Source organism: Chiloscyllium plagiosum, chromosome 2, assembly GCF_004010195.1.
Source record: "Chiloscyllium plagiosum isolate BGI_BamShark_2017 chromosome 2, ASM401019v2, whole genome shotgun sequence".
Lineage (NCBI taxonomy): Eukaryota > Metazoa > Chordata > Chondrichthyes > Orectolobiformes > Hemiscylliidae > Chiloscyllium > Chiloscyllium plagiosum.
In genome coordinates, this window is record NC_057711.1 from 24,950,896 (window position 1) to 24,973,701 (window position 22,806).

General features: G+C 40.5%; 1 protein-coding gene across 7 annotated transcripts in view; it reads left to right on the forward strand.

The window, feature by feature from the left end:
- LOC122557644 (storkhead-box protein 2-like) overlaps positions 1-22,806 on the forward strand; it is a 323,710-nt gene that overhangs the window by 275,569 nt on the left and 25,335 nt on the right. For 6 of the 7 annotated variants that reach the window (XM_043705438.1, XM_043705457.1, XM_043705449.1 and 3 more), the window contains exon 2: positions 16,936-17,088. In XM_043705438.1, the coding sequence (XP_043561373.1) occupies positions 16,936-17,088 (153 nt within the window). Of the gene's footprint in view, positions 1-16,935; positions 17,089-19,816; positions 20,029-22,806 lie in introns of those variants that run through there. The other variant, XM_043705487.1, reaches the window with a different exon arrangement.

Below are 22,806 nucleotides of genomic sequence, written 5' to 3' on the forward strand. Positions count from 1 at the left end.
AGAGATGAGGTGAGAGTGACAGCCTTTGACATCAAAGCCATATTTGACTGGGATGGCATCAGGAGTCCTAGTAAAACTGGATTCATTGGGAATTGGAGGAAAATTGTTCTCTGGTTGGCATCATACATGGCACATAGGAAGATGGTTGTGGTGGTTTGAAGCCTGTCATCTCGGCTCCAGAATATCACTGCTGACTTCCTCAGGATTGCATCTTCAGCTGCATCATCAATGACCTTCCTTCCATCAAAAAGGTCAAAAGTGGGGATGTTTGCCAATGATTGAACAAAGTTTAGCATCATTCATGATTCCAGATACTAAGGCAGTCCATATCCAAATGCAGACAGACCTGGATAATATTCAGACTTGGGCTGGAAACTGGAAAATAATATGTGCCATATAAATGCCAGGCAATGACCATCTCCAGTAAGAGACTCCATCTACAAGGCACAGGTCAGGACTAATGAAATATTCATCACTTGCCTGGTTGAGTGCATCTCGCAACACTCCAAAAGAATAACGCAGTCCAGGATGAAGCAGCCCCCTTGATTAACATCATCTCCACAAACATCTATTCACTGTCATTGATCAGTTGTTCAGAATTACCTACAAAATGCACTGCAAAAATTCAACGATCCTTAACTAGCACCTTCCAAACTTACAAGCATAACATCAAGGACAAGAGCAGCAGATTCATGGGGACCATCACCTTCAAGTTCTAATCTGAGCCACTCACCATCCAGACTTGTAAATATATTGGTATTGCTTCGATGTCTGTCAAAATCCTGGAATTCCCTTCATGACGGTATTGTTCGTCGACCCACAGAATATGGACAGCAGTGGCTCGAAAGCAACTCACTACTACCTTCTCAAAGGTTACTATGGACAGGCAATAAATGCTGGTCTTACCAGTGAAGCCCATGAATTTTTTTAAAAATTGTATCATCTCCCTCTTTTGTGAAGTAAATTGCTATTCAGTACTAAAAACACCTTTTTTTTTTTTATTCTCCAACACTTTCTCCTCTGTTTTCAAGACTCATCCACTAATTCTGGACTTTCCATTTTCATTTCTGACTTTTTGTCCCAATGTATCTATTCTTGGGTGCAATCCCTTTGTCAAACTGGTTTAAATCCTCCCCAGCAGCGCTGATGTAATGCATTGCACTTAGCTCCGGCCAGGTTCTGTTCAGATACAACTGACTAACCTGTACAGGTTCCATCTTCCTCAGAGTTGCTTTGTGTCGCACAGTCTAAAGCGCCCCTCCTCCATCTTTCCAGCCATGCAGTCATGTGTTTTGTCTCCAGTTGAACAACAGAAAGTAGTAAAAGTTAAGTTTGGGAATATTATGTGAGGAACAGGGTGGGAAATCTGAAATGTCCTTTTAAGGATGACAGCTTTTGGAGACATCAGAAGATAAGTAGACTGTTCAGTCAGGTAATGGCTGCTCTATGCCTCTCTTCCATCACCTGCCTTTTATTTTATGATGCTCACATCTAACAAATACTTATCAATTTCAGCTTTGCAAATGTCTTTTGACATAGCATCCAGAGCCTTTGGAGAGAGAAATCCAAATTTCCAGTATCCTTCATGTGTAAAATAGTTTGATTTTAGCTGTAGTGTTGTTCTTCATTCCCTTTATCAGAGGGAATAATTCCTTTGCATCTAGCTTTTTTTATTATTAAATCCATTTATTATTTAAAATGTCTTATTTTTAAATTAGATCTTCTAAGGAAAGGAATGCAAACCAATTTTAACAACAAAATTGGAAGTTATTCAAGAGGTAGTTAGACAGGAGAAGGTGTTGTGCAGGTGAACCAGACCAAATGGCCGCCTCCTTTTTTAAATTGATCTTTCATTTTGAGCCATTTGACTAGACTCAAACACTTCCCTACAGATGCACAATTGCAAATAAAATATTACTGTATTGGTGTGCAATACTTATTGATCAGAATTAAGACAGCAAACGTTTTTATAAATATTGGAGTATGGTGGCTGTGCAGTATTTCTGTTTGTAACAATGCTTAGGACGTATTATGAATTTCCAAACTATTGAATCCTATATTGTGGTCACAGCGCCTGTTGGTCTAATGTTTCGCTTTCCCCACCATTGTTAATGTAGACTTGAAATGACTATAAAATAATCTTTTCACTGACGGGGCGACACAATACCCAGGCAGGTAGGTTTTGGTTAACTGCCTTGTACTCTCTGGCTGTATCCTACTGCCAACTTGCAGATTGACCTGGTAACAAGCAAAGTGCCGATTATTAGTAAAGAGCATCTCTGACCAATTTTCTGACAAAATTTTCACTGTGAGTGGGAAGGCTCACTGAACTTTATGGAAATAATACTGAACTTGAGCACTGAATTTAAAGCACACAGAAGGTAGTGATGAATGGAGCCTTCAGTAGGATCTTTCAATATCCTTAGGATACCTTAAAGTGCAATCATTCAAATGTAAACAACGCAACAGCCAATTTGCGCACAGTACAATCTGCCAAGAACAATGGATGTGGTGAATGAGTGGCTAATTTGTTTGATTTTGTGTAATGTTGAATTGAAAGAGGAATTTTCATCAGGCCACCACCAGAACCTGTCCTCTTTTTTGAAGTGTTGTATGATATTTCTGAGCCACTCAAACAGACAAACGCACACAAGTGCCTGCACACAATTTTACAGCTCATCAGCAGGCCTCTAAGAGTTTGCTGGTAAGATATTTTTGCAACCCCCAAGAAGTCTCTGATATAAAAGTTTAATGGTGCCTGTGAAGAGAAAACCAGTCAGCATTTTATTTTATGACACAGTAACTTGGTGTTGCCACAGGAATTGACTCCATACTTTAAATTCCTATACAATTTGTTTTTTTTTGAAAAAAGGCATTGTGGTGGCTATTGTATTGAGAAGGCATTTTAAAGAACATTAGCAAGATATCAATCAAAGTATAAAACAACATGAGCATTGCAATAAGTAGGGATGTTTTTAGTTTACAAATGCAGACTCAACTTAAACTTGTAATCCAGGTTATACAGTGGTGCAGTGTTGAGAGAGACATATGGTTCTCCTTTAGTATAAATGACCTGGTATTCTGGGAAATGATCGTGTTCTGGGACTACAAATCTGCACTTGCTTATTTTTGTAAAGCAAAAGCAGAAAACTTATACTCTGTTTGAAGGTATTAAGCAATAAATCCTGCAAGTGTTACAGAGACAGGCTGAAAACAGTAGAATAAGAAATTCTGGTCTCCCTCCTATCAGAGAGATGTTGTGAAACTTGAAAGGGTTCAGAAAAGATTTACAAGGATGTTGTCCGGGTTGGAGCGTTTGAGCTATAGGAAGAGGCTGAATAGGCTGGGGCTATTTTCCCTGGAGCGTTGGAGGCTGAGGGGTGATCTTTATAGAGGTTTATAAAATCATGAGGGGCATGGATAGGGTAAATAGACAAGGTATTTTCCATGGGCTGAGTGAGTCCAAAACTAGAGGGCATAAGTTTAGGGTGAGAGGTGAAAGATTTAAAAGGAACCAGAGAGCCAACTCTTTCACAAAGGTGCATGTATGAAATGAGCTGCCAGAGGAATTGGAGACTAGTACAATTACATTTTAAAGAACATCTGATTGAGTATATGAATAGGTTTGGAGGATATGGGCCAAGTGCTGGCAAATAGGACTAGATTTATCTGGGATATCTGGTTGACACGGCCAAGTTAAAACGAAGGATCTGTTTCCGTGCTGTACGTATCTCTATGACTGACTGACTATAAGAGGAAAATTTGTGATTCACAGCACACTCGGCTGGCAACAGCAAGTGCAAAAGGAGATTGAATTGTAGTTTTCTTAATCTCTCGGTTTGAAGAAGGCCATTTATCCATCTAACCTACCCTTCCAAGCCTGCCTTAGAAAGGAATTTAATGTTTATAAAATAACATAACTGTTTACCAGACAAAAATTCACCTTTTTTTTTAAACTGGAATGGACCTGAACATTGCCCAAAATTGGTTTAGTGCCAATTTCAGGGAGTTTCATGGAGGGTTTCTCGCCATGAGCTTACTGAATTAGCTCCTGCAATTTTGCTCTTGGTTTACTTCATTATTTATGCATTGTACCTCCTAACAGTGTAGCTTTTTTTGCTTTCTTGCCCTCATCGACTGCAGGGTTACACACCCTTACTAGGATTTCTGCAATGTTGCCATGCTTAAAGGCCAGGCTGTTCACCCAATCATTTCTAGCCAGCCAGGATTAACCCTTTGTTAGAATCATTGAATCACTACAGTGTGGAAGTAGGCCATTCGGCCCATCCAGTCCACACTAATTCTCCAAAAACCATCCCACCCAGACCCAATGCCCATAACTCTGCATTTCTCATGGCTAATCCACCCATCCCTGGACACTATATTGGGTAATTTAAAATGACCAATCCAGCTAACCTGCATGTCTTTTGACTGTGCAAGAAAACTGGAGTACCTGGAGGAAACTCGAGCAGATACGAGGAGACTGTGTGCACAAACTCCACACAGACGAGAGTGTGGAATTGAACCCAGGTCCTGAGCCACTATGCCATTAGTGGGAGGGAAGCGCGAGTAAAGCGTCTGAGAGCACATAGGAGAAATGGGTGAGACTTCATCATTATCACAGGCTCCAGTACATAAATGTATTGCTATTTTACATTACACCCTACCTGTCAATGTTGTCACTAAGTACAAGAATCACATTAACAAGCTACCCGTCCAAAGTGCCCTACTATGTTTGATCCCTGTCTAAGGGAATGTACTCTTTTCCTAACTCAGTGTCCCATAAGTTTGCATTTAAGACTGACCATGGCCTACTCCATGACCAAAGGACAGCCTTGATTGCCGAGTGCCCAGATTCCTGACTGACCTCTGAAACTCCATCTGACCACTAACCTCCTGTATGATTGTGCTGGATCTTCAGGACTGACTGTGTGGTCCATTACAGTTCAGGGAATGGTGCAGAACCCCTGACATTGATCACCCCTAATTTATCACTGACCATGTCTAAGCTCCTGGTCTGATATCGGATAATGCCCACTGATTAGCCTGTGGACCCTTAGACTTTGAGATATGGCCGTTTGGTTGAACCACATTTCGTGTGCCTTCTGCATAAGGTGCTAGTACATGCTGCAGTGGGAAAGGGAGCAGTGTACTTTTGGTGCTTACAGTACAGACCTGCATTACAGAGGATTGCAGATGCTGGAGAGTCTGAGTTGAAAATGTGGCTTTTTCAAAGTGCTATGCTATATGTATCTGTGACATGGATGTAGCATGGTGCAGTAAAGTATCATGTGCACTCTTTGACAGATGACTGACAAACATGACATGTTTCCTAGCTTTGTCTGTGCTGAAAAGCAAAGCAGGTCAGAAGCACAGAAGCCTGCCAGTTCTGAATGATGCGGCAACACAAAAAGGCAAGGCAGGGATGCTGTGAGCATTCAGGTAGGTGCAGAGTGACTGAGCTCCACGAGCCCTGAGATGCATCCTTTTTCATGCATGTGCCTGTTCCTGCACACAAAGCAGCCTGGCAGTAGCATTGCAATGAGATGGGAATGCACTCCAAAGTGCAGTATTTAAAGTGTAAAGTCTTAACTGAATTGCATAATGCAGCAAAGAAAAACCCACGGCAGGTCTTCCAAAGCAGGATCAGATGAAAGTATTGAACAGAGAATTTGTCAGTCTGATCTACTGTCTTTATCACCAAGGCAATGAAATGTTAATTAGGAAACATTTGTGAGCAAGGAAGATAAATCACAATGAACACTGGTGAAATGCTTTAGTGAAATTACAGGGCCCTCTAAACTACAATCCCCCAGCATCACCTGTCTTTTCAGAGATGAAGCGAGGTGTCCTCTTACATTTGTAAATAGCTTCATTGTCATTCAGACAGATGGCTGCAATTTTACCTGCCGTCATGCAAGCTATTCACCGAGTCAACCCACCCTCCAAGAGAAGGGGGTACATTCCTCATTAATGTTGTGTTCAGGCATCTGTAAACCTGTTTTAAGTGAACAGTACACAGCTGGCTTTAAATCAACACCGGATTAACGTTTTTCTCTATACTTTGGTGCTCTTCCAGTCAGACCGGTTCTGGGTCTTCTGTGCTTGCGTTTATAAGTTTGGCCCACTGTGCATGTGCTGCTGATCTCTCTCACTACAAGAGATGCAGCGAGGGAGACTTGGGCAAGGTGCTTAACTGTTCCATAGGAAAGCTATATAGTTAAACTGGAGAGGGTGCAGAAAAAATTTACTTGGATATTGCCATGATTGGAGGCAGAATAGGCAGGGATTTTCCCAGAGCATGGGAAGCTGAGAAATGACCTTATGGAAGTTTATGAAATCATGAGGGGCATGGATAGGGTGAATAGCCAAGGTCTTTTTCTCAGGGTAAGGGAGTTCAAAACTAGAGGGTATAAGTTTAAGATGCGCGGGGACAGATTTTAAAAAGGACCGGAGGTTGGTGCGAGTATGGAATGAGCTGCCAGAAGAAGTGGTGGAGGCTAGTACAATTACAGCAATTTAAAAGGCATCTGGATGGGTACATGAACAGGAAGGCTTAGAGGGATATGGCCCAAATGCTGGCAAATGGTATTAGGTTAGTTTGTGATGTCTTGTTGGCATGGATGAGTTGGACCGAAGGGTCTGGTTCTGCGCTGTATGATTCTATATATTTTGTACCATATCTCGCCTCTGGGAATGAGACTTTGGCAGAGCTGGAGTAGGGGCTGCATACCTGAAACTTTAACAAGGGGCAGAAGGTGGGAGGGAATAAGCGCAGCAGGAGGTTTGTCTGCAGCTCTGGGAAGAACCCTTCCCCAGGTGATGCGATGGGACCAAGGTGAGTGGGGGAAAAGGAGTGGTAGTGAGGAGACCCCACTAGGGAGGGGAATCTGCACATAATTGCAAAATCATCACCATGTATTCTGTATAAAATAAGGTCACTGCTTTCTGGAAGGAGAAGGGCCCTTGTGTTGTAATTTAAATTTTGGTAATGCTGCCAATTTTAAAATATAAATGAAAAATGAACATTTTTCATCAGCTGTAAATCGGAGTCGGTTTCTGCTGTTTCAGTTACCCGCGGTTTACCGCAGCCTCAGCATATTACATGGAACATTCCAGGACCAGGGACCAAGGGGCCGCCGGGAAGGTAAATTTCCCATTTTAAATGAATGGGGTCGCTACTATCCACCGTTTCGGGCTTCCGCAGTAGGTCTTGGAGTGTATCCCCCGCGGGTACGGGGGGCTACTGTATTACAGAATCTGAATTCCATCCGTCCACATAACAAAACCACAGTGATCTTTAACTCTGGGTTTGATGTGACAGGAACAGTGGCATGATTATCTCAGGGTCTCACCAAACCCTGGATAATGCATAACCTCCAGCTGAAACTATTTCCTCAACTTCCGGCAATGCCACCTTTTGAGACTGGCTGCTGCTTTTGGTCACTTAAAAATGATGCTGAGTGCTTCTTTGAATGTGTGTATTCTTTGTGTCACCACAGCATATGCAGACTTGCCTGCCGCCTGTATCCTGATAGAAGAATCACTGATCTGTTTTATCCTGGAACTATAACTCTGTTATGGAATATTAGCAAACCATGACCTGTTTTTGAAAAATCTGTTTTTTTTTTTGTCACAATTAGGAAATAACTAGTCATTTATTCTGCAGCATATAGCTGTCCTCCTCTTGAGACCTCAATAGAGTGCTTTCATCACATTGCCACTGGAAAATCAGATAAATAGGGTAGTGACTGCCGCAGAGTAAACTTGATTGAAAGAATTAGCAAGGAAATGACCATCTTTGCCTGAGAGCAGGAATTATTCACTGCTTATTGGATAATACTACCAGTAGAGTTGACAAAAGTTGCCATTTATTTACAGTTCAGTTTGTTGTCTTGGATAAAAATTTAGGTTGAGCTATGACTTTTATATGAGCATGAGATAGGCTAAGTGGAATAAAAGAAATCGGGCTCAGGCAGCTTTTTGTTGCAGAGGAAAACCATTCAGCTTAAAGCCCTGGTTTACCCTCTGATGGCATCCATCTGTCTCAGGAAACAAGAGTCCCAGGGTGTATGTCAATTCTAGACTGAACATACTGTCTATTGTGGCTGGAGAAGTGGATTAATAAATTATAATCCTTTCCACAACTGGCACAGTTGAATAAAGTTGCCTCGAGGTTAACTTGAATAACTTGTAGTGTTTTTCCTTCCTGCAAAATCTCTTTTCTGCTATTGGTCATTCCTTTTGTCTGCTCCTTTTCTCATGTCCTATTTGCCTCCAGGCACTCTGGTCACCAGCAAGGATTTCCATGTATTGAAAATGATCCGAGTCAATTTGAGGACTCGATTACAAGGATATCTGCAACACAGGTGTTGGTTTTGATATCGTTCTAGTAGAAAGCATGCCAATCTGACCATCACCCATTTGGGTCACCTGACTCAGCTAATGGCCTCATCATGGACTCTAGGTCAAACATGTTGGGGATCCCCTGAATGTTGGTACGCATTGTCCTGCCAGGAGATACCCTGTATTTTCCACTGTTTCAACATCAATCTAACTTTCGTTTTGAAAATGCAAAGTCGTATCCTCAATTAATACCTATTACAAAACATGATCTAGAGATGCCGGTGTTGGACTGGGGTGTACCAAGTTTAAAAAGTCACATATCAGGTTATAGTCCGACAGGTTATTTTGTTCTTAGTGTGCATGTACGTGGTGTCGTTTTCAGTAAGTAACCTGTTGGACTATAACCTGGTGTTATGTGATTTTTTTAACTTTATAACAAAACATTTCATGTTGTAGCCTTCAGTGAGATGAATTTTCACCTGATCACTCAGTTCACTGTTTTAATGGCTACCTTCATATGTGAACAAATAATATAAATAATTCTTCAATAAATAACCAGATTTTCAGTGGATTGTACTACTTCACTTCCTTCAGTCATCTAGAACCAATGCTTTTTAATTCTTTCTGTAAACCCCACTATCTTTTCATCTCCCTCTTTTTTTTTAATATCCTCTTTAAAGGCCATCTGTGACAAAATTCTTGGTTGTTTCTTTCCTAGCTTCAACTTTGTCTTGACAGTACTTTTTATACAATTATGCATCTTCAAAGAACTTTGGGATATTTTTCTACTTCAAGGTTACACTCAATGTAAGAAGCTCCTGCTGAAATGTATAACCAACACTTGTAAATATTTCAATCCCTAATTAATCAAACCAGTAACATTTTTTGTGGTTTAGCTGCACGCTGTTAATATTAATTTCTTAATTGAAATGTATTTTCAGTATGATTTTACACCAGCATGGAGGCTGCACATAATAGCAGGAAATCCTTTCAAAATTGTCATGGCTGTGCCTCTGGCTTTTATTTATGCTGTTGAGTTGCTTTTTTCTTAATTTTAGACCTGTCATTCCTCCAGTATCTTACTGAAATCTGTGGAATTTCAACTTCTCCCTGGTTTTAAACATTAGAGACAGAAACTCCATTATTTCAACACTTTTCCCAACTGCAAAAGGTAAACAGAGAAGGGGAAAACTCTAATTAACACTGACCTGACTTTTCTCCAGTAAGGCTGTCTCCACGTTAAGCTATAATATTATAACTCTCTACGGTATAACAAGCATGGAAATATGCTCCAAATGTAGCATTGTAAGCTAGCAAAGAATGGAGTGCTAATCCCTAACTCAGTTTATGATTTAAGTGCTTATAGTTCAGTTTCCAGAATTTTATTGCACATCAGTTGGCAAATAGACCTTTTGGGGAATAAATTAAAATGTCATAAACTTTCCATTTGTATAATACATAACAATTGCAAAGCACTCTAAAGCAGGTGAAATTGAATAGAAATGTCAAGACAGTGAGAAATGTGAATGAAGTACACGTGATCTAATAACGACTAACAAATGATTTGCAAGTATAGAACTCTTTGGGTGACTTATGAAGTTCTCGGCTAAATTTTGAACATGTTTTTTTATAACCATTGAGCTCATTCCCTCTTATTGGGAAAAATGTAAAAGCAACAAGAGGCAAATGCATGTCAATAATTTTAAAATGGTTTGTTAACTTGTTTTTGTCTATTCTTTGCTTCATTTTTGCCTTGGGAAATCCATGGTTTTAGTCAAATTTGCAACCTCTCGCACCAGTACAATCAAGAAGAATAGTAGTCTTGGTACACAAGAGAACAATGCTGTCTTGTCACAGGGTGAGAATTTATAGATTGGAATGCAAAACTCAGTGTCACAATTTCCAGTTTACACTGGCACATAGCACTAGACTGGTTGCACCTTCAATGAAAATAAAGTGTATATGTATGTATCTTGTCAATCCTGAGGGCCTACAATAAAAGGGGTTCCTTAAGCTGGCCTTTCTGATAGCAATCCTAGTTAGAGGGCTTTACAGAAATGAGTTTAGATCTCTGAAAGCAACATATTTTTGCAACACTATTGTAGTTAACTGTAAGTTGATGAAAAGTGTGCAAAAACATGGTTTCTAGTTGGCAATTTATTCTTCTAAACTATTCCTCAGAGATGCATTGTAATCTCTCTTCCCTTCACTTCCCCACTTGGAATCGCTCCAATTTCGATCTTTTGCTGAAAGGCATCTATGCTGGGGTGCTATTGTATTCCGAATGGTGGAAGCAGTCCAGAATCTTGTTCCAGTTGGTCATTGTTCATGTGTGGATTTGGTCACTGGTAGTAGCAGTATATCAAACTGCACATACTTCATCAGTGAACCTGATCCTTTCTTTGCCCAGCAACTATGTACAAATGCTTGCAGCAGAGGTTTCTGATTGGGAAATCAGAATGCTGCTTTTTTTTTAATTGTCTGTTCACCAGAAGCAAGCTTAAACCTGTATTTGTCAATGATGGTTAACTTAAGTTACAATTCCAGCATTGTCACATGTTGCGGTGTTAAACATATTAGGCTTATGGCTGGCTTAAAATACTGCCAACAATCCTCCTTTTTTCTATGCTGAATCTAAACATCTAATCGGTTAACAATGGCAGAGGATAAACAACCACTATTTAGTCTGGAACAAAAGAGGTACTTAACAACAACGTGTAGATTATTGCATGATCGCAAGATGTACAAGTTACATTGGATAATTAAGACTGAAAGGAGCAAGAGATGACATGTCTGACCCCATCTATTCTCCACCCAACACTGAAAGATTATCAGATTGGTGGAACCTAATATAATCTCAACATTAGCTCTTTCAGAATGATTACTTGATAGAATATGTATTTTTCCCTGTGGTTTACATCCTATACATTCAAAGATTTTTAGTTATTTTTATATTGAGAGATTGCTGTGTGTTCCCTTTTTAGAGAGACATGACTCACTCCTACACCTGACTGCCTTACAACCTGAAGTTTCTCCGGTCACTGAATGGACTGCTCAGCGTCCTCGGGCAAGGCAAGGGGTGATGAAGTCTGCCTCTGAATTGACACCACCTGGTGCTCAGATGTGGTGACTCCATGTGTTACACTGCCTGGGTCAAGAATCTATCATCTCCGCTATCCTGAAAGTGGTCTACATCCCACTCCCATAGGGAGGTGAAGAGTGCATTTGATAAAGTTTACAACACTCCAAACAGTGTTGAGACAGAATACCTTGATGCCTCATTCATCACAGCTGATGACTTCAACCAGGCCAACCTCCAGAATGTGCTGCCAAAATACCATTAATACATCTCCCATTCCACCAGAGGTCTAAACATCCTTGACTATTGCTATACAACCATCAAAGATGCCTACTGCTCCCTCTTCCCTCTGCATTTTGGAAAATAAGATCACAATGCTGTACTCCTTCTCCTGGCCTACAGGCAGAAATGGAAGCATGAGGATCTAATTCAGAAAGTAGTGCAGTGTTAGACTGAGGCAATAAAAGGGCTTCCACAGGATAGATTAGTTTAGACTGATCTATATTCAAATCCTCAGCAGCTAAACTAAACAAATGTATGCCACTACCATCACAGACTTTATTAGTAAGCGTATAGAAGACTGTGTGAGCCAAAGAAGCTCATTCAAATGTTCCTCCTCTGGAAGTCATCGATTGAACTGGGAGATCCACTCCCTATGGAAGTCCAGGTCTTAAGCTTACAAGTTGGGCAACCCTGACATATACAGGAAATCCAAGGTATGATCTTTGTAAGGCCATTAGACATGCCAAGAGGCAATACCAAACTAAGGTTGAAACCCAGACCAAGCACACAGACTCCCATCATTTGTGGCAAAGCTTACATGACATGACAGGTTACAAGTTGAACAGAATCACGGGCAACAATACATCCCTACCCAATGAGCTCAATCCATTTTACACTCCCATTGAAAGAAGGGCAGTGAAACGACATCACCTATCCCAACCGCTTCGGACGCACCTGTACCCATGGTCACCAGGGCAGACATTAGATTGGCCTCCTTGAGATTGAGTAGAGAGTGTGGTGCTGGAAAAGCACAGCAGGTCAGGCAGCATCCAAGCAGCAGGAGAGTCATTGATTCAGGCAAGAGCCCTTCTCTTGCCGGAAACAATGATTCTCCTGCTCCTCAGATGCTGCCTGACCCGTGCTTTTCCAGCACCACACTCTACTCTGATCTCCAGCATCTGTAGTCCTCACTTTCTCCTTTTTTGAGAATGAACCCATTGGAAAGCGACTGGCCCAGATGGAGTACTCGGCTGTGCACTCAGATTCTGTGTGTTCCAGTTGGTCGGAGTATTCACTGACGTCTTTAACCTCACCTTACCACAATCTGAATTTCCCCACCTGTTTCAAGAAGACCACCATAATCCCAGTGCCGAGTAAAAATTATGATTTTGGAGGTGCTGGTGCTGGGCTGATGTGGACAAAGTTTTAAAACTCACACAACACCAGATTATCGTCCTCCAGGTTTACTTGGAATCACTAGCTTTCGAAGCACTACTTCCATCATCAGGTGATTGTGGAGCAGAATCATAAGACACAGACTTTATAGCAAAATAAAAATAGTGCAACATGCCATAATGACTACCATCCAATGCTCTGACCTCCATATTTATGAAATGCTTTGAGAGTTTAGTCATGGCTCACATCAACTCCAGCTTATTCAATTACCTGATTCTTCACAATTTGCCTAAGAGCACATCAGGTCCCCGACGGGTGCAATCTTCCTGGTCCTTTACTGATCCCTGGAACATCTGGATAACAAGGATACCTTTATCAGGCTCCTACATATTGACTACAGTTCTTCCTTCAACACCTTAACTCTAAACAAACTCTCATCTCTAAACTCTGAAACCTAGGTCTGAGCTTCCCCTCTGTCACTGGATCCTGTACAAATAGATTCAAGAACAACAGCTTCCCTGCTGTTATCAGACTGCTGAACTGACGTTTTCAATGTTAATTCTGATTTCTCTCATGCTCCACCTTCTCTGCAGCTGTAATACTATATTCTGCACTCTGTTCCGCTTCCCTGATGCATTTTGTATGATAAATCTCCCTGTATATCTCACAAAGGAGCAATCTATTGCTATGAATGTGTAAAATCAATCAATCAATCAAAATATGTAAACTATTTATTTCAATTTATTAGAAGTTTGGATGCTTCCATTTTCCCCTCTTGTGAACTAAACATTTTAACATATCCACTTGTGGTACAATAGGATTGTTGCTTATGTAGCATTGTCTTTGACATCATTTTTGACATTTCCTCTTTAAAAGACAAAAGAAGGAAACATTGAATTTGGGTCACCCCATATCTGGTATCCAAATTAAATTTACTGTTTTAGTTCAGGCTTTTTGCTGTCTGAACAACATCAGTTATAAATTCATCAATGAGCTCATATAGGTTGTGATGTGCATTCTTATTCCCAGTCTTTGCTGCTTCTGGCAAAGTTTGTTAATTTTTTTTGTCATCTGAATTGATGAGGAAACATTTTCCATTCCTATCAACCTCCATAATATCTCAATCTTCCTTTTGTGTAGACAGGAAACAGCTCTCTTTGTTGCCAAAATAGTTAGTCTTGATAGTTGATTTCTTCTGCGTGGGTTCAGCCATGACACAGGGAAGCCACCATGATGTCATCCACTGTTTTGCCCCTTTACTGATCAGTCAGCAAGTGGTTTGTTTCTGAACTGGTTGTTCTCTTGAAACATATGGAATTTCTTCTGCTCCTGCAATGTTGTGGAGGTCAAGAAGTGCATGGGCTCAAAACTGAGAAATTTTGCTTGTGCATTAAGGGCACATTTTCAATTCTTTGTCTTCTGCTGTTTGCATTGTTACTTGTAGCATAAATGTAATTTTGGGAGGAGTTCTACTTGCACTGTGTAGACAATAACTTCTGTTTCTTCAGCCATGGTATCTAATCTGACAGGATGGTGATACTTTTATTTCTGTATCAAGCCCAAAATTTAATACGGTATCCATTGGTAGAAACCATTTCTGTCAAACTCTGATCAGTTGAATTATGAATTTCCCCTAAGAATGGCTGTGGTATCTTTTTATGCAGTAGTAGAGTTTCAATCACAATATCATCATCATAAACATTTGTCTTTCTACTATGAGGAGAGGCAACAGCCAAATGGTATTATCACTGGACTATTAATCCAGAAACCCATTCGTCTTTTTTACAAATTCTGAATTCAAAGTTCCATATTCCCAATGGTCCAACCTAGTCTTTTAGATGTCATATTTAAAATTACCTGATTTTCCTGAATGTGAAATTTGTCTGTTTATCTTTAAGAGCAAGAATTTTATGTTGGACTAAATTAATTCTCAAAAGTGATTAGAATTTCTTCAAAAGCATTTTATGCTTTTTTTTAATTTGGCAATTTTGTCATCAGTTGTAGGTCCTATTGAATGTAATTTATTCATTTTCTTTATCCCCTTTCTTAAATAGTGGCACCACATTAGGTGAGGTGCTGGAAGACTGGAGATTGGCTGTGACTATCAATGATGCAAATACCTCAGCAAGAGGCCCAGCTTCCCACAGAGCCCTAGGGTACACCTGATGAGGTCCTGGGGATTTATTCATTTTTGTGTTTCAAGACATTCAGCACGACCTCCTTTTTTGTAATAATGACATCGTGAAAAAATGTCCATATCTATTTCCTTATGTTCTATATCTTCCATGTCCTTCTCCACAGTAAACACTGATGCATAATACTCATTTAGAAACTCTCCCATCTCCTGTGGTTCCATAGGCTGCCTTGCTGATCTTTGAGGGGTCCTATCCTCTCCCTAGTTATCCTTTTTGTCCTTAATGTATTTATAAAATCCCTTTTGGATTCTCCTTAACTCTATTCGTCCCCTTTTTTTGCCCTCCTGATTTCCCCTTTTAAGTATACTCCTACTCCCGTTATACTCTTCTGAGGATTCACTTGACCTCTGCTATCTATACCTGACATAATGCTTTGTCCTTTTTCTTAACCAAACCCTCAATTTCTCTACTCATCCAGCATTCTCTACACGTACCAGCCTTGCTTCTCACCCTAAGAGGAAAATCCTGTCTCTGAACTCTCCTTTATCTCATGTTTTAAGGCTTTCCATTATCCAGCTGTTCCTTTTGGGGGCAAATTTTTGCAAGTAATCAGGTGTTGAAGTTTTTGCCTAATACCGTAAAGACTGGCCTTCCTCCAATTTAGAACTTCAACTTTTAGATCTGGTCTCTCCTCTTCCATCACTATTTTAAAACTAATAGAATTATTGTCTCTGGCCCCAATATGCTCCTGCACTGACACCTCAGTCACTTGCCCTGCCTTAGGTGTCTTTAATCTTTGGTGTTATTGCTCCTGCCATTGCTTTTTTTTTTAAATATTATCTGTTCTTAATATTTTAAAGCTGCTCCAAATATACACCATTCCAATGCTATTTGTAATCTGATGGCTTTTAATCTTGCAGTATCTTAATGCTGTTTCAGTTATCTTGCCTTTAAAGTCTCCATGCTTTTAAACTGCTGCAGTGCTTCCATCTAATAAAGCTTTCACTTTAGTTTTATAATAAAATATTTGTTTCTCTATTATGCTTGCTCTCAAACTGTTCGTTAGTTTCCTGGTTCAGTGGGTAAAATGGAGGTTTTTCCACAGTCTGCAACCTAGATGAAGTTTTTGCATTTCTTCATATGCAAAATGGATGCTTCTTATCGTTCCTGGCCTAATGCATATCTCTGGCCTCAAATGTTCAGATAGACTTTGGCTGTGACTGTTTTAATAAAATTTCACTGTAGCATTAATAAATCCCTGGGACCTGTTTAGGTATACACTAGAGCTCTGCAGGGAAGTGATTGAGGGCCCCTTGCTAAGATATTTGTATCACTTGATAGCCACAGATAGAATGCTGGAAGATTGGAGGATGGCAAACATGGTGCCATTATTTAAGAGAGGTGCTAAGGAGAAGCCAGGGAACTATAGACCCTGACGTTGGTGGTGGGCACGTTGTTGGAGGGAATCCTGAAGGACAGGATTTATATGTAGTTGGAAAAACAGGGACTTATTTAGGGATAGTCAAAGTGGCTTTGTGCGTGGGAAATCATGCCTCATGAACTTGATTGAGTTTTTTGAAGAAGTAACAAAGAGGATTGATGAGGGCAGAGTTGGGGCGGCATGGTGACTCAGTGGTTAGCACTGCTGCATCACAGCGCCAGGGACCCGGGTTTGATTCTAGCCTCTGGCAACCGTGTGGAGTTTGCACATTCTCCCTGTGTCTGCGTGGGTTTCCTCCACGTGCTCCAGTTTCCTTCCACAATCCAACGATGTGCAGAAAAAGTGAATTGGCCATGTTAAATTGCCCATCAAATTCAGAGATATGTAGGTTATGTGCCTTAATCAGGGTACATATCGGGGAATGGGTCTGGGTGGGTTACTCTTCGGAGGGTTGGTGTGGCTTTTAAGCAGAATAAATATAGCTTATATTTTATATCATGAACCTAATGGAGTCTATTTCTCTGTCTGATCTACAGGTGATGTGTCACCAATCAGCATGTCCCCCATCAGCCAGTCCCAGTTTATTCCTCTTGGAGAAATACTTTGCTTGGCCATCTCTGCAATGAATGCTTCAAGGAAGCCAGTCACACAGGAGGCACTCATGGAGCACTTAGCTACTTGTTTTCCAGGTATGTTTCCAGTGACAAATATGTTGAGGTTAGCAACAATTCTGAATTTGACAATATGAAAAGAGTTTTTGTTTTCTTCACTGTTGGGTTGGGGGGAAAGGTTTGTTAGCTTGTCGTCAAAGCTGTATGCCTCTGTTGAATCAGTGCATGAAAGTGGTGAGTACAGGAAAGACTAATCAGGAATGGTCTTCACTCTCTGCATTTTGAATCTTTACGTAAATCAATGAAAATGTGTAGAAGGTCAGTGCCTGTAAATTAAGTAGACCATTTCTGGTACGACAAGCCTTTTTATAGGCATCAATTTGTCTTTCAGCACTTCCTGTTTTGATGTTTTGGATTTCAAGGCTTTTCTGAATTTGTTGTTTATGTAACGGCAGTGCGGTTAATCCCATTGTGGACATGCAAATTTCCTTATTCTGAAATCAAGTTTCATTCTTTGTAGTGGCTGGCATTTTTAAACCGCACTCTTATGTAATTAATGTCAGACTTGTTCATGATCTGTTCTCGTCGCTGGCAAAGCTCAATGATTACCAGCAAAGCTTTACATGGGTATGGTTGACCTTGATAATTAAACTGCTATGTTACCAGTATTCGAGGAAAGAAATACATTCCTGCAAATAGTTTCTGAGGAGTGAGTGGGCAAAAACTTGGTAGATGATGTGTAATGTTGGAGAGTGAGAAATCATGCATTTTGAGAGGACGAATCAAGAAAATGAACTGTTATTTAAATGGGGAGAGACTCCACAAAAAGTGCAGCACTTGAGTGGAGTGATCTTTTACATGAAACACAAAAAGGTGACATTCGAGTGTAGCAAGTAATTGAGGCCAAATTGAACATTGGCCTCCTATTGCTAGGAGGACCAGGGAAGTTTTGTTATAATTATACAAGGTGTTGCTAAGGCAGCACCTAGAGTACTGTGTAAAGTTATGCCCCCTGTATTTATGAAAGAATATACTGGTATTGGAGAGGAAGAGATTTCACTGGACTGATGCATGGTATAAAGGGACCAACTTAGCAAGAATATATAAACAGTTTAGACCATTTTGTTCATGAGTTTAGAAGAAGGACAGGTGACATTGAAGCATACAAGATTCTGAGACGGCTTAACCAGATGGATATTGAGAAGATGTGTCCACCCATGGGAGATCTTGATCTAGGGACATCGTTTTAAATAAATGTCCCTCTTTCTGTAACTGAGATGTGCAGGAACTTCTTCAAAGAGTAGTGAATGCTCTCTACCCCAGAGAGTTTTGGAGATCATGGAGAGTATTTAAACAGATAAATATCAAGGAGCTGAACTGGCAAGAAAGAGATGTTGAGGCCTGGGGTGCATTAACCATGATCCTTTTTGAATGGAGGAGCAGTTTCTGGGTCAAATGACTACCCTTCCAATACTACTCCTTAATGACAAACTCTGCTCCCTAAATAGCACCCTTTGCCTTTTCATTCGTAGGTATCCACCATGGGTATACCTCAGGACCTACCATGAGATTGAATAGATTTTAATGAAAAAATCCATTATTGAAAGGAATGTTATCATTTGTAAAATTCCATTCATTTTGTCTAAACATTTTTAAAGCCTTCAAACAAGCATTTGAAGTCATCATCCCAATTCAATGTTTATAATCACATGGAGCTGTCCATTAAACAGACAATTTACAGGTACCTCATTGTGACGATGAAGGATCATGAAATCAGTCATGCTAACACTAATCCAGTAATAGACAGCAGTAAAATAACAAACACTGATTTCTTTTTTTAAATAAGTGCAGTCTCTTTCAAAAATTCAAAAAGTAGATCATATTGCCTTGATAGCAAGTCAACTATCTTTTGAGTTTATATCCAATTTATGGACATGCATGTCTTTCATTTAACAATGTAAAATTACTCCTGAGCCCTCTCAAAGGTGTCCTAGGTCCAGATTCAGAAGTACTCTGTATCTCCAGAGAACTCCAGTATCTTTGAATTTTCACTAGCCCTCATTCCTGATGAAGGGCTTTTGCCCGAAACATCGATTTTCTTGCTCCTCGGATGCTGCCTGACCTGCTGTGCTTTTCCAGCACTACTCTAATCTTGACTCTGAACCCCAGAAGTCATGTTTTAAAAATTCATTCTGATTGAGGCAGCTGCACCTTAACATGTGCGCTTGTGGTTGTGAACCATTAGATGTACAATCTCCGAATCAGCTGCCACCGTCCCTGCAAAAATAGTGGATGCACATTTTGGAGATGGAGGTCATGATTCTGGACCTCTACTGCTAATTTTGCTAAGACAGGGGGCCTTTCCATGTGTATGAAAATATCAGACCATTCTAGTGAAGTGATAAAAAAGCTTTGCAGTATGTCTTTTCTTTCTATCTCAATCATCATAGGACATCCTATTTATTATAATTATGATTAGTGGAGATTTTTTTTCGCATGTCTCCGCAACTTCCATTTGTCAACAGTGGTTTTGTAAAAATGAAACTTCCTTGTCTTTGAAATTCCAACAAACGAGAGCAGCTACAAAGCATACTGTGCCCAGATTTTTGAGTGGAACCTGGATCTAATAGATCCAGGCTTGTTTAACTTTTTCTGCAAATTGTTGGTGGGCCAAGGGAAGCTGGTGAATCTTCATCCCACCTTCCCCGCTGCTCCCCCAAATGTTTGTTGCAGGACTTTCTGAAGGAATTTTTATATTTGGTTTGTTCCACCAGGATGGAGAAATCCTATGTCAAACTGGAGAATAAGAGCTGAGTGAGACTATCCTGGGATTGTCCTGTTATTGCCATTTTATGGCGTTTTTAAGGAGACGGGACGGGGTGGTGGTCATGACCCCACATGCAACAGTCCCAGTGTCGACCACTCCATTGCAGTGCTGGATCAGTTGCAATTTTTGTGGATTGAAGCCAGCTTCTGAAGATATTGATAAGACAGAAAGCAAGATGTCTTTCTTTATCGGTAAAGTTTATTAACTTCTCAGTCTTACAGTTCCATCCGTACTCCAGTCCCACTTATTTATTAATAAAATAATCCCAATCACCTGCTTTTAGATATTTTTAATTAACTCCTCTGAAGCACATGAGACTTGTAGTGGAGAGCAAAGAAGGTTACCTCTGAGTACAACGGGACCTTGATCAGATGGGTCAATCGGCTGAGGAATGGCAGGTAGAGTTTAATTTGGATAAATATGAGGGGCTGCATTTTGGAAAGGCAAATCAGGGCAGGACTTAATGGTAAGTTCCTGGAGACCTTGGAGTGCAGGTTCATAGTTCCTTGAAAGTGGAGTCGGAGGTAGATAGGCTAATGAAGAAGGTGTTTGGGATGCTTTCCTTTATTGGTCAGTGTATTGAGTAAAGGAGTTAGAGTTAGTATGCTGCAGCTATACAGGGCATTGGTTAGACCACTGTTGGAATGCTGTGTGCAATTGTGGTCTCCCTCCTAGCAGAAGCATGTTGTGAAACTTGAAAGGGTTCAAAAAAGATTTACAAGAATGTTGCCAGGGTTGGATGGTTTGAGCTATAGAGAGAGACTGAATAAACTGGGGTTATTTTCCCTGAGACTGAGCGGTGACCTTAGAGGTTTGTAAATCATGGATAGGGTAAATAGACAAGGTCTTTCCCCTGGGATGGGGGGAGTCCAAAATGCGAGGGTACAGGTTTAAGGTGAGGGGGGGAAAGATTTAAAAGGGATTTACACTACTCCCTCCTTTAGGAAGGATGTTGTGAAACTTGAAAGAGTTCAGAAAAGATTTACATGAATGTTGCCAGCGTTGGAGGGCTTGAGCTATAGGGAGAAGCTGAATATGCTGGGGCAGTTTTCCTAGAGTGTCAGAGGCTGAGAGGTGATCTAATAGAGGTTTATAAAATCATGAGGGGCATGGGTAGGGTAAATAGACAAGGTCTTTTCCTGGGGTGGGGGGAGTCCAGAACAAGAGGGCATAGGTTTAGGGTGAGAGGAGAAAGGGACCTAAGTGGCAGCTTTTTTCACATAGGGGATGATGTGTATATGGAATGAACTGCCAGAGAAAGTGATGGAGGCTGGTACAATTACAACATTTTAAAAGTCATCTGGATGGGTACTTGAATAGGAAGGGTTTAGAGGGATATGGGCCAAGTGCTGGCTAGGACTTAATTAATTTAGGATATCTGGTCAGCATGGATGAGTTGGACCAAAGGGTCTGTTTCCGTGCTGTACATTTGTGATTCCTGCCCTAGAAGTAGGGACACTGTTACTATGAAAGTGAACAGGAGGAATAATTGTTAATTTCTTTTCTTTTTATTTCTGCTCCTGTTTTAATGAGCCACCTTTAAAGTTTAAATGCCAAAATGTAATTCTGTATTTGGATTTGAGATCCATTTTCTGTAATAACTGTTCAATAACTTTACGAATTAATGTAACACTTGGCAAAAGTAGCTGATGTTTCACATAAAGGACGAAGTTGCACAAAAGACCTGCTTATCCAAAACTGTTATTTTAAAAAAAAATCTCCATAATAAATGGCCAAGCAGAATGTTGTTCTGTGACTGGAATATTGTGAATGAGAAGAATTTGGCATATAACCAATTTTTTTTTATATAAATGTTGCAATGTTCAAGATGTACTGCACATTCCAGATGACTTTTTTTTTCATTTATGGTCAACTGAGACCACTTATCATTCATTCGCATGTTGCCAGTGTCAGAGTTTTATGTGGTGTCATAACAGATGTATTTTGTATATATACATTGGGTGAGCTTGTCTTGGAAGGTTGGGCTTACAGCCAAGTGAAGAAAGCAGAGTTGGCAATTGTGAATTGAGTTCCACTGAATTCTCTTAGTTTATAGAGTTAAGATTACAGGGCAGAAACAGTAGCACTTCGAAGTCTGTTTTGCCAAGTCTATGATTGCAGTGACCTGCCTGTTAGGATTAAACAACGAATCAGATTTTTCACCTTTTATGAATCTTCAGACATACTCCAATGATGGGGTCATATTTTCAGATTCATGGAGACTCCACATGCCTTTAAAAATGATACAGGACCTGGCTTACAATTCCAACACATTCCATTTTCACTGGTAGGATAGATGTGATTCAAATTTGAGAGAAACCTGAACTTAACAGGGCCATGTTTGACTCAGCATTGAGTTCACCAATGCCATTTCCACCGTGTTGCTCTCCCTCAAATGAAATTTGAAATTCTAGCATGTTGTGATCAAAGTATCCTCAACTGTTAGACCTTATTAATCTTACCACAGTATATATTACTCAATCTAAATAGCCTGCTCTCAGGTAGCTCTAGGATCTGTTATAATGGGAATAGGACTTCGTGTATGTGGGGAAAGTGAGGACTGCACATGCTGGAGATCAGATTCAATGAGTGTGGTGCTCAAAAAGCCCAGCTGGTCAGACAGCATCTGAGGAGCAGGGGAATCGATGTTTCAGGCATAAGCCTTTCATCAGGAATGAGGCTTGGAGGCCAAGGGGGCTGAAAGATAAATGGGAGGGGAGCAAATGCAGATTGGAGGGAAATATATCTCTGGTGGTAGGATGTGTTTGTAGGTGGTGGAAGTGGCAAAGGATGATGCGATGTATGCAGAGCCCTTGCACCCTACCCCTCCAATCACAAGTACAGAATCCCCCCGGTCCTCACCTTTTCCACCCTACCAACCTCCTGGATACATTGCATCATCCTCTGCCATTTCCACCACCTACAAACAGAGCCCTCCTTCCAAGGTCCCAAAGGATCTTTTCATATCC